General features: G+C 33.0%; 1 protein-coding gene across 9 annotated transcripts in view; it reads left to right on the forward strand.

The window, feature by feature from the left end:
* CngA (Cyclic nucleotide-gated ion channel subunit A) overlaps positions 1-12816 on the forward strand; it is a 277163-nt gene that overhangs the window by 63235 nt on the left and 201112 nt on the right. For all 9 annotated transcript variants that reach the window (XM_072529249.1, XM_072529253.1, XM_072529254.1 and 6 more), the window contains one exon: positions 1408-1576. In XM_072529249.1, coding sequence (XP_072385350.1) covers positions 1408-1576 — 169 coding nt within the window. The remainder of the gene's footprint in view (positions 1-1407; positions 1577-12816) is intronic.

A 12816-nucleotide genomic window follows, 5' to 3' on the forward strand; every position in this document is an offset into this window, starting at 1 on the left:
ATATTACAAAAGAATAGTGAGATGTCATTTATCCGTCAAACACATAGGTTCAACTACCGAACCATCGAGAAACTTATAATTAAAATAATTCAGCCTTTTTACAAATCATAAGTATATTAGTTGATGGTATTTATGATTTTTTATTATCAGTTTAAAAATTGTTTGATATTGATATACATATCATTAAATATATATCAGATGTAGTGATATATCGTACAACCGAACTATTGGAAAGTTTAAACTAATTACTTCAGTATTAAGAAGACTCTGCCTAAAACGATCTGAACATTTTGGCAGTATATTGCAAATGCCCACGTTTATCATCTTCTTCTTTGTGTGCCATGCTTGCTTTTAAGTGTTGGCTATTGCAATGTTAACAAGCTGGTGTAGTTTTTCTCGTTCAGCACCTACATGAAACGATTCCTCAGCAGCATCCAGGCCAAACAATACGCAGCCAGGACAGTTATTTTTTGTTCCAAATTAGCGTTTTTCTTCTAGCATTTTGCCCTCAATGATCAAACGGAGTGGGCGATATTTAGGTCCCCTCATTATACTACTGAAGTAATGGAACTTTCTCATTTTGATACTGTTGATCAGTTCTCGCTCTTGTGCATGGTTTCTAGTACACTTTCGTTGAATATGTGTGCTGTCCACAGGATTTTAAGTATGCTAACATAACACTAAAACTTGAACGCTTTTTTTTACTTTTTTTACTTTTATTGTCCAGGTTTCAGATGCATAAAGCAAAGAGTATCAAATAAAGTCCTTTAGCACTATTAGATACGTATTCAAGGATATATTTTTTTGCATAATACAGAAAGCCATTTAATGACCCTTTTTTCATGGTAGCTCTATTCTGGTTGAAATTTCTTCATCGCTTTTAACTCTGCAGTAAATCCAGCTATCCAGATATCTTAAATGTTCCACCCAGTCCAGGGTTTTGTTTTTTAGATTTAGTATCAACAATTTTTTCGACCACCATCCATTTCGTTTTCTTTGCGTTGATGGTTAAACCTTTTTCATTGCGTTCATTATTTACTACATTCAAGAGAGTTTGAAGGTCTTCTAGAGCCTCTGCTGTTGTGGTATTAATACGCATGTACATGTGTTTAACACATCCCTGCCCGATGCCACGTTTAATAGGAACTTTAACTGAAATTTCCTGATCCACCTTATTACTTTTATCATATATGTCATATATATATATATATATATATATATATATATATATATATATATATATATATATATATATATATATATATATATATATATATATATATATATATATATATATATATATATATATATTTAAAAATCAAACTACGGTTATTATTTACTAGCTTAATTATTAAAAAAACGTAACAAGATTTAGATATGATTATTAAACCACTATTTTTGTTACAGTGGCTCATGGTGGTATCATTGGCAGTCCTATACAATGTTATTTTCGTCCTAGGAAGGGCAGTGTTTTGGGAACTAAATAACAAAGCCGAAGTTACCCCTTTATGGTGGACTTTGGACTATCTCTGTGATGCTATATACATTATCGACGCCTTGGTGCACGCACACGAAGGTGAGTTACTGCCTCTTTTTTAAGACCAATTTTAATAGGTTTTTGCTCTAATTTGTAGTAAATTACTTAGTTAAAATTTCTTTTACAACGTTTATCAGCTTAACATAAATATAAAGTTAAACGTCCGAGATAATAATAAAACTATGTCCGAGTGGATTAAATATCCCTATATATAATTAGTGGAAAGCTATGAGTTACCAAAAAGATAATCAATAACGACCTACGTATCAATGGAGTGGGAACATAACTCTATCCATTAGAAAAACCTGTCTACTTCTAACCCATTATTCTGAAAAAGATAATATAAATACATCTACCACACAAATGAGACTTTCTATGAAATAGAAACAGCTACTCCTCAACACATACAAAACGAGACCAACCCTCAAAGGGTGTACTACATCCAATCAAAGACAAAGTGATAAAGATGCAAAAAGAGCTCTTGTGCTCTCACAACGCATTCTATCACTCTTAACTATTAAATAGACTTTAAGAAGATCAAATCCCTAGCTACTGACAATAATTTCAGTAAAATTTATTTTAATAAGGTCAAAGAAAGAAATATTAGACTTACAATCAGGGTATTGTTTACGTTTCGAACACTAAACTTTGCTGTTCATCATCAGGTCTGGAATTTTATTTTTCGAAACTCCTTTCAGTAACCTTCTCGGTCTCTCCGGGTTAGATCTCTCTCTTACATTACCTTTTGACTCCATTAAACCATGATGCTTTCGGTCTTCTTACTGTACGTACCAAATAAGCTGTTCTTGCTGTATTTCTTCTATGATGGTGGTTCTTCTATGATGATTTGTTTTATTCTTCCATTTGTTAAGTGCGTCATTCAATTCATTTTATGTTTTATAACCATTATTTTAATAATTCTTTGTTGATTGCGGTATTGGTTTTTGTCGTCTACTTCTTGGGAGGTAAGCCATTTGTGATACGCTCGTTGCTTTATATTTCTGTTGTTCCAGTTCATTACTCCATATATGTTGATCTGTAGGTTAGCTCTTTTTTTCCCAAGGCTTAATAAGCAGCTCCCTTTAACTATTCAACTATACGGACGTAAAGTATATTTGTGTTGTGGTTTACAATATCTCAGTTCATCCACAATTCGACATTTCTATCATGACCTGGCATACAATACTTTTTAACTTTCAATAAAAAAGTGATCATTAACCTACGACTCCCTCGGTTTTATCGGAAATTAATTTTCCTAAATTGATTTCAAGATCTCCTCCAGCACAAGTTAACATAAAGTCCCACGTCATTACACAACACCATTATATGTATGTTATTTACTATTTAATTATTAACAGGAGCTTGTCTATTGGTAAGAGTCCTCTTATACAAGGTGGTCCAGAATTATGTACATTAATTTCTAGAGCTCATAGTACGTCCAAAAATAAGGGTACAACTTTATGTACACTTTTTTATAAAACTGAATAATAAGGGAGATACAACCCTTTAAAGGGGTAAATTGAAATTCTTATTTTTTCAAATATCTTCCAAACGGTTTTGAATGCGGAGTTCATATTTTGGGAGTGATTATAAGACATTAGGATAATTAATTTCATGTCACCACCTACCACATCCTATATTAATACAGGGTAGTTTTGGAGGGTAAGTGGGGGTTATTGCGTCACATGTTTTTTATTTTTGAGCAAAAAAAAGGTGCTCTTGTAATATTTCCATAGATATCACCGTTTTCGATTTATTTAAACTCGAAGGTATACATGTATTTTATCGTAATCGTTACATTTCTTAATATTCATCAAGTATGCTTTGGAATTGACACTTGTGTTAGCAACAATACTTTAATCTCAAGTAGTCTATGAATTGTCAGTGACGTTTAATAACAATTAAATTATTTTATCTACACTTTTATTGTACTCGACAGTGAAATTTGTTTAACACGTCTCTTTTGCTATATTTTTAAATTTGTTTGCCCGCAATATGGCACACTATTCAAATTCTGAGATGACAGACATACTTTTAGTATTAGGGGAATGTTCGGGAAATGCTGCTGCCGCTGTAAGACGCTACAGAGAAAACTATCCGAACAGAAATATTCCTAATGCCAGGACTTTTGTAAGTACTGAACGACGACTGAGAGAAACCGGTTGTCTTCAAAGAAGGAATACAGATACTGGTCGTCATAGAGAAGCAAGAAATGTTCGCGTTGAACAGCAAATATTGGATGCTGTAATAAATGACCCCACAATAAGTACACGCAAGTTAGGATTAAGAACAAATATTTCCCATCAAAGTGTTTTAAGAGTTCTGCATGAAGAGCAATTACATCCTTACCACTATCGACAAGTGCAGGAATTGTTTCCTGACGATATGCCACTTAGAGTTGATTTTTGTGAAGTATTGCAAAATAAAGTTCAAACTGCACCAAATTTTTTAAGCAACATTCTGTTTACAGACGAGGCTACATTTACAAGACAAGGTATGTTCAATTCTAGAAATATGCACTTCTGGGCTAAAGAAAATCCAAGGGCTACAATGGAAACTCACTTCCAACACACGTTCAAGATAAACGTTTGGGCAGCTACTTTAGGAAATAGTTTCATAGGATACCACATCTTTCCCGGAAATTTAAATGGTAACATGTATTACAATTTTCTAGACAATATTTTACATGATATTTTGGAAGATATTCCATTACAAATACGAAGAAACATGTTTTTCATGCATGATGGTGCTACACCACATTACACAAGAATTTGTAGAAGGTGGTTAAATGAACATTTCCCTGATAGGTGGATAGGCCGGGGTGCGGATTCACCGATTCATTGGCCTGCTCGTAGTTGTGATCTTAATCCAATGGACTTTACAGTATGGAGTTATTTGAAATCAAAAGTGTATAACACTCCAATTAATACAGTAAATGAGTTAAGAGACAAAATTGAACAAGTATTTACCGATTTACAAAACGATCCAGTAACATAAAATGGATTAATGCGTTCGCTAAATAAAAGAATTAGATTATGTATTCAACAAAATGGAGGACATTTTGAACAGTTGTTGTGAAATATTATTTTCGCCATTAATTAAATGTTAAGTATTAATTAAGTTTTCCATTAATTTGTAATATTATTGCTAACACAAGTGTCAATTCCAAAGCATACTTGATGAATATTAAGAAATGTAACGATTACAATAAAATACATGTATACCTTTGAGTTTAAATAAATCGAAAACGGTGATATCTATCGAAATATTACAAAAGCACCTTTTTGCGTAGAAAAGTCTAAGGAAACAATTTTTAAAATATTTTTTTAAAATATGTAAAAATTAAAAAACATGTGACGCAATAACCCCCACTTACGCTCCAAAACTACCCTATATTAATATAGGATGTGGTAGGTGGTGACATGAAATTAATTATCGTAATGTCTTATAATTAATCCCAAAATATGAACTCCGTATTCAAAACCGTTTGGAAGATATTTGAAAAAATAAGAATTTCAATTCACCCCTTTAAAGGGTTGTATCTCCCTTATTATTCAGTTTTATAAAAAAGTATACATAAAGAAGTACCCTTATTTTTGGACGTACTATGAGCTCTAGAAATTAATGTACATAATTCTGGACCACCTTGTATTTCAAATTGCTACACGTGATCTTGGTAGTCCTTGGATAAATTTGTCTTCATCGGAAACTACTATCAGCCTATTTCATACTATCTATCCTGGCGCAGCACAATGCTGCTTGTCAGTTGAATCATTAGACCTGATATTGACATTAATCAAAATTGCACAATATTAATGGGACAGTAGTTTTCCACTGCTTTCTGCACCTCAGTACCTCATCCATTTAAATCAAAATTTCATTACATGAAGTAAATATGTAAAGGACTTTGACGAATTCATTTGTTACCTACCTAATAGTACAGTGGCTACTTTAAATCTTATGATCTACAGGATATTTTTATCAGCCATTGGGATGAATCGTGTGGGAGTTGAGGATTTACTCGTCGTCTATTATCTGTAAAACGTTTAAGAATCCCTACTCATCCACAAAGAAACTAATTTCCTGTAGTTGGCTGTATATCAGGTATCAAAAAAAATTTGTATTTAAAAAATTCCTTTATAAAAGGAATATTAATATAAAAACCCTATCGGGCTCCATCACACAACTTTTTCGGAATAACTATTCTATCATCAGTGCTTTCTGGATTTACGTGTTTGAATCTCTCTCTCTCTAACCATAATCTTATTATATAAGCATAATGTTGAAAGTTAATAAATAAATGTACCCATTTAAAAGCATCCATAATACATAAAACATAAATTTAGTCCTTAAAACGTGACCTTCAAAGTTGGTAACTTTCAACATTTATGAATTAAGTATTAAACATTATGGAATTGTTGGAATATGCGCATGCGTTGGTAGAATCACCTGCTGTTTCCAAGCCTGCTTCAGAGATCATACATAACCCTACTATTTTAATGTTTTTGGAGCGAATTCAACGACGTATTGTTTTCATAATTATTATTTCGTTTAAAAATATAAAATATGAGTGCATCTGCGATTCCGTTAGACGAGGAAGCTCTTATAAATATGGTGGAGCAGTACCCACAATTGTGGGATCAAAAATGCAAAGATTATAAAGACAGGATCGCAAAAGAAAATGCATGGCAGTATATTGCTGTGATATTATAAGCCAGGGGTAAGTTTTTCATCTTTTTTTTTGGGAAACTTTTAATGCAACTAGTATGATTTTTCAATAAAAGAATGTCAAGAACTTTGGGAATATTTGCGAACAAAATTTATTAGAGAAAGAAATAAAAGAAAAAAAATAAAAACAGGTTCTGCTTCTCAATTCATGGACCCTATATGACAGGATGGGATTCCTTGAAAAAGGAATTCAAACCAGAAGGTAATATTTAGGTAAGAGTATTAGAGAACTGTCTCACTATATATAGTTAATTATTTTAGAACCAAGAGCAATATACTACTTCAAAAGACTGACCATGAATCAAGTTCATGGTCAGAAATGCTTGTGGACGATGAAGGTATTCTTTCCTCTGTTCCCACAGAACATGACTCTGAGGTAGACCATGACTCTTAGGATATTTTAAATGAGTCAGGGCAAGAAGGGACTTCAAAATCAGACTGTGTGTCATTACCAAAAACAATGACACAGTTAGTATCCACGCCCAAAGTTACAAATGAAGAAATTGGTACTCTCAGGGTTGAAAAAAATTTAAAAAGAAAAGCAGCAAAAAATGAGGTGTCAATTGATAAACTTGTCAATACTTGCACAAGTCTAGGCCGGAATATAGAACAAATTCTGTCCAATAATGATACCGACAATGAAGACTACCATTTTGCCATGGCTCTTATGCAGGAGCTGAAAAAAATTCCAAATGGCAGCGAAAAAATTAAACTGAAGGCATCATTTTTTATGCAAATAGCTGATGTGGTGGATAAATATTTCTAATATGTTTTAAAACAAATAATTAAAAACTTTAAATTAGAATCCCATATTTATTTATTTTAATTCCTACAAGAGTTATCCCAGTTTTTAGGTAACTCTTCTCTTATAAGTGGTCTGGGATAGCACCACGATTAACATAATTCTTCTGCCATGGAAGCCACCCTTCTCGAGAAATAAAATAATCTGCCAATCTCTCCCTTTGCAGTTTGGTACAATGTGTTGCATTGTTTGATCCAACCTTGTTGACTGTTCTTAAGGAGTAGGGATCCTCTCTCCAAGTCCCAGCATGTAATAATCCATTATCATCCACATAATCGCCAAATCCAGTAGGGCAGTATCTTTTCAGAGTTAGGCATATCCTTTTCACTACATTGAAGAACATTATGTAATACTACTGTAGCCTGCACAATTAGTTCGCTAACTTCTAATTCTGCCTGTATGGTACGACGTAAAATTTGCCACCTCTGACTTAATATACCGAAGGCATTTTCAATAGCTCTTCTCCCTCTACTAACTCTGTAATTAAAAATATTTTTTTTTCTCACCCAAGTTGTTTCCTGCATATGGTCTTATTATGTTTTGATGTAGAGGGAATGCAGAATCTGCAACAATATAATGGTTTATTAGAAGATCTGTTTTGGGTAAGGTCTTAGGGGGAGAAAGATTTAAATTTACATTTAGTAGTGCACTCCCTAAACCACTGGCTTTAAAAATGACTGAATCATGGTTCGATCCAAAACCTCCAATATCCACCATTGTGAAACGGTAATTTGCATCACATGTGGCCATTAAAACAATACTAAAAGTTTTCTTGTAGTTGAAGTAAGTACTTCCAGATTTTGCGGGTGCTTTTATTGCAATGTGTTTACTGTCCACTGCCCCAATGCAGTTTGGTAAATTCCACTGCTTGTAATATTCCTCTGCTCTATTTTTCCATTCTTCAACTGTTGGGACTGGCAGTTGCGAGGGTGAAAGGACATTCCATAGTATTTCACAAGTATCTTTAATAATCTTATGTGCTGTTGTTTTGCCTATTCTGTAATTCCATGCGATTTCTTGCATTGAACAGCCTTCTGCTAAGTAACTAAAAACCATTAAAAAACTGAGTAAAATGCATTATTATTTTAATGAAGAACTTACTGCAAAACTAATACGAGTCGATGTTCTGGTGTCAAATAGCCTTTCTTTCTGTTTCTCTGTAGGTATGGTCTTGTTATACGTAGTAAATAATAAAACTGATTTTTTGTCATACGTGTGTACTTAAAGAACTGTTCCTCATCCCATTCCAGCTCTTTCATACCTTTAAATAGAGTAACAAATAGACCTTCCTCGCTTCACGCTTTCTATTTATGGGTCTTACACCAAACCTTCTTACTCTTCTTTGCTTAAATTACAACTACTACGCTACAATTGTTAAATAAAGTGGTACTGCTGCCATGGCCAAAGCAACTTTTCTGTTAATCTTCATATTTATTTAAAATTATTTCACTTTTCTATGAATCTAAAGACCAGAAAAAAATTCATGCTCTATAAAAATTTGGTTAGGTTTGTATTTTCTGAAGTAGTTCTTAAATATTATGGTTAGGTATTATGTCTAGTTATAAACCAATCTTAAGTCTTATGAATTATGATTGTGGTTAAAGTTATGTTTATGACTTATGATTATGTACTATGTCCGTTTATAAACCTGGCTTAAATCTAGATAAGACTGATGATGGAATAGTTATTCCGAAAACGATCCTTTTATGAAGGAATTTTTTCATGCATGCCTAAACAGGTAAACTTTTATTATTAAAAATAATATTAACAAAAATAACGTAAAATAATGATTTTTTTTTTTTGGAATTTTGGAAATATTTGGATCAGTGGTTTTTTCCATATTTTTTTATGATAAAAGTGTGCTTTATATTACACTCTCCGATTTACAGAATATAACGATATATCTTCATTGACGTGTTTTTATATATTATGGTTGTTTCCGAATGAAAATCAGTTCCAAAGGAAAACACAATAAGCCCTAAAGGTTGCAATTTTCCTGAAAAACACAGACAGTTTGTATAGCAAACGTGTAAAGGACTCGTTGAGATTTATTTCGCTTTTTACGGTTATGCCCTGGATAACTCACCACGTAAATAAACTATAAAGACAGAGTTCTTGGACAGAAAAACCTTTAATTAATATCGTGTAATTTATAATCACGCAAAAATAACCTTAAATAATAGTAATATCTTTTTAACATAATAACTAAATAATTAGTGTAAAATAAAATTATAATAATAAATAAAAGATTATTTAGATCTCCAAAATTTTACTATACTTAACCAGAGTTTGGACATGGAATCATACATGCCTATTAACCCGGCTCACGGAGCACAGAGTCACCTTCTCTGTCGCGCTGTCGCTCACGTAGGTAACTCCGCGGTATAGACAACGCGGAGAAGAACATCTTCGGTACGACGTGGATGGCATCAGTAGCTTACCTGGATTTTAGGGATGGTATAAAATCAAACTGATAGCATATAACCCATATTGGGCGGCTGTCAACAGCGTATGTGCCCAGTATGGGCTGTTCTTCAACACGCAAGGCAAGCGTGACGTCTTTATGGCTATTATCCCTTTATCATGCCAAATTTGAAAACGGAAACTGAGTTTCCCCAGATGAGTAAAATAAAAAATTCAGAATTCACACTGATAGAGTATTAGTCGGTCCCACGGATTCTGGGAAGGGGACAAAAACCTGACACATTTGAGGAAGATATCTAATAAATATATATCACTCCAAATTTCAACTTTTAGTGTGAGAACCCTGCTATCAGAAGAAAAAGTTAACTCCTAGGTGTTCCAAATTAGTGCAATAAAGAAAACATTTATTTTCAGTTAATACCTCTATAATTGATGGGCATATATTTTTTAAGAAAAGTCTCAAAAGATATAAAAAAGCTTTCCGCGGTCATATTTTAGCGCATTATGAATGTGTAAAAACATAAAATCAGATTCATATTCAATATTTCAAAAGGTTACTATGGTCTGCGCGATCATATGATGACACATGTAATTGATCTAAATTGAATAAATACATTAGTTAATATTATGGTAATAAATTTATTGCAGTTTTTGACAAGTATGTAAGTGTAACAACTAAAGAATCAGAAAGAAAAAGATATGCATGCCACGCAGCCTCCGCAGATGTGAATTTCGTTGAATCTATACTATTAAAAAATCTCAAGAAAAATTCCTACGTAAAAAAAAATGAAATTGACTGAATTAGGTATTGTTAGCAAAAATCCAGACTTAATCTTAAGTTATTGATGGATTCGACCGTTACTTAATGGAAATTCATTTTGTCTAACAATAAAACATTGAAAACTTTTGTTTTCAAAATTTCCATAAAATTTATTATAATTTATTATCATTAGAACTGTTTCAGCAGTAAAGGCATACCAAAAATAGATCACTTGAGAAAGGCACTCTGTCGAAACAGCTGTAGTGAAATAATAAATTTTATGGTTTGATTTTAAGTTTTGAAAACAAAAGTTTTTAGTGTTTTATTGTTAGTTAATATAAAATTCACAAAAATTTAAAGAACGTAGTAGAAAGCCCAAAATACCAGAGGAGTAAAAGCAGAGTACGACTACTTAATATTGTTCTGAAGCTATTTTCTTGTGGCATTTCAAAGTAATTACTATTTAAATGGGAATAAGCCACAATTAAAGGTTAAAGTACGTTTATTGACGTTTCAATTTCCAATTCGGGAATCATTCTCAAAATACAAACCTTTTTTGTATAGAATTTTCAATATCCGAAAATTTTTAATAACGCTGGGCCCATAACTTATTTTTTAGTTTGTATTTTAAGAACGATTTCCGAAGTGGAAATTAAAACGTCAATAAACATACTTTAACCTTTAATTGTGGCTTATTCCCATTTATATAGTAATTACAGAGTACGACTCAGTAAGACATATAGATATCGAGAAAACAAGAAAAGTGTGCTTAGCAAAATTCTCCCAATAGTCGATACGTTTACTCAGAACTTGAAGTATACAGTACGTTAATTTTTAAATTAGATATATACACTATAAATTGCAACACTGTGCGCCGTCGACTTTCCACGAACCTCCGTTGCGCCGTCGCCAATAATTTGTCGTTATACAGTGGTTGTTTAAAGCAATAACAGCGTAGATTTTTAATTTATTTTTGTAAACAACATATCTGGTTATACGCTCACAGAAAAGCTTCAAATAATAAAACGGTTTTTGGTGGTAATTCTGGACAACGGTGTATAGATTTATTTTTTGTGTTTTTTGAGGGGAGACCAATTCCTTGCGTACAGTCTGTTCATAATATTGTTGAAAATTTTGAGAGTTGTTATTGCCTCAAAAATTGCAGAAAATGTCACGCTTAAGAGGTGTCACCAGAAAAAGTTGAGGAAACAGAATACCGGAACACACAAATTTGTGCAACAATCGAGAAAAATTTAATACGTTCAAGTAGAAACGAAATGTTACTGTAACGAAAGTATGGAAAAAACACGGTTACAAGACTTTTAAATATTCGAAAACGCAATGGCTTTATCCAGACGACTACTTTCGAAGAATGGAGTTTTGTGAAACTCTAATAACGAGGGATAATAGTGAACCCAATTTTATTAAAAACATTTTATTTACTGATGAATCATCTGTGTCGTTAGTAGCGAGACCCAATCCTTCCATTACAAGGTATTGGGCGCAGGAAAACCAGAACAGAAGTGTTGTTTACCGAACTTAACGTCCTCAAAAAGTTAACGTCAGGACTGGCATTGTAGAAGACCATATAATAGGTCCATTTTTTATTGAGGGCAACTTGAATAGTAGAGTATATCTCGATTTGTTACATAATCATGTTCTTCCCGCTATTCTCAATCTTCCTGATGTAAATGTGGAGAATGTTTGGTTCCATCAAGAGCGTTGTTCAGTTCACAACGCTTGAATAATTAGAAAGTACTTAAACAATACTTTCCCGAAACGAGTTATCAGTGGAACATAATACAACGATTCAACGATATTAAGTGTCCTGCGTGATTTTCAGATCTTACACTCATGAACTTCTTTTTTTGTCTAATAATCTAAGGTGTCGGATGGGATCGGATGATATCTAATCCAAAACTTAACGTACTGTATCTTCAGGAGCAAAACTGGTACTACAGAGAGCAAAATGGCTCAAAGAACAAACTTTAGTTCCCATAAAAATGACACAAATTCCTGGTCCACCAATCACCATGAGCTTGATATTTTGCTGCGGCAAAACCGATTATAAAAATTCAAGTGGACGCAGGCGTTAATTCCAAAAATAATGAAACATATGAAAATGAATCGATAGACGTAGAAAATGAAGACATTCCATTATAAAACATTTGTTGTCTAGTGTTAGGGTTTTCAGGTCGCGCAAGCGCCCCTAACATGACTTAACGACTACTTTCGTAGCCGGGACCGACGGGTTTACGTGCCCTCCGCAGCACGGTGGCAGCTCAGTTAAATTAGAGATTGAAAATTTTGTCGGTGCCGGGAAAAGTGATATTCGTGTTCAGCGTCCCTAACTACCCCCAAGTAATAAGTTTGATTTGATTTTGTATCGAATTTCTACAAAATTTTAGGAGATGAAGCCCGTCCTAGGCACCAGATATATTGTAGACCAACGCTATCACAATATTTATAATCAGAGATCCCAAAAACCACCGAGTAGTAATATTGAAATCATTTTTGTCAATTATTTCAGAATTACAAATTTTTATTTTTTATCACATTTGTAGG

This window comes from Diabrotica undecimpunctata, chromosome 4 (assembly GCF_040954645.1).
Source record: "Diabrotica undecimpunctata isolate CICGRU chromosome 4, icDiaUnde3, whole genome shotgun sequence".
NCBI lineage: Eukaryota > Metazoa > Arthropoda > Insecta > Coleoptera > Chrysomelidae > Diabrotica > Diabrotica undecimpunctata.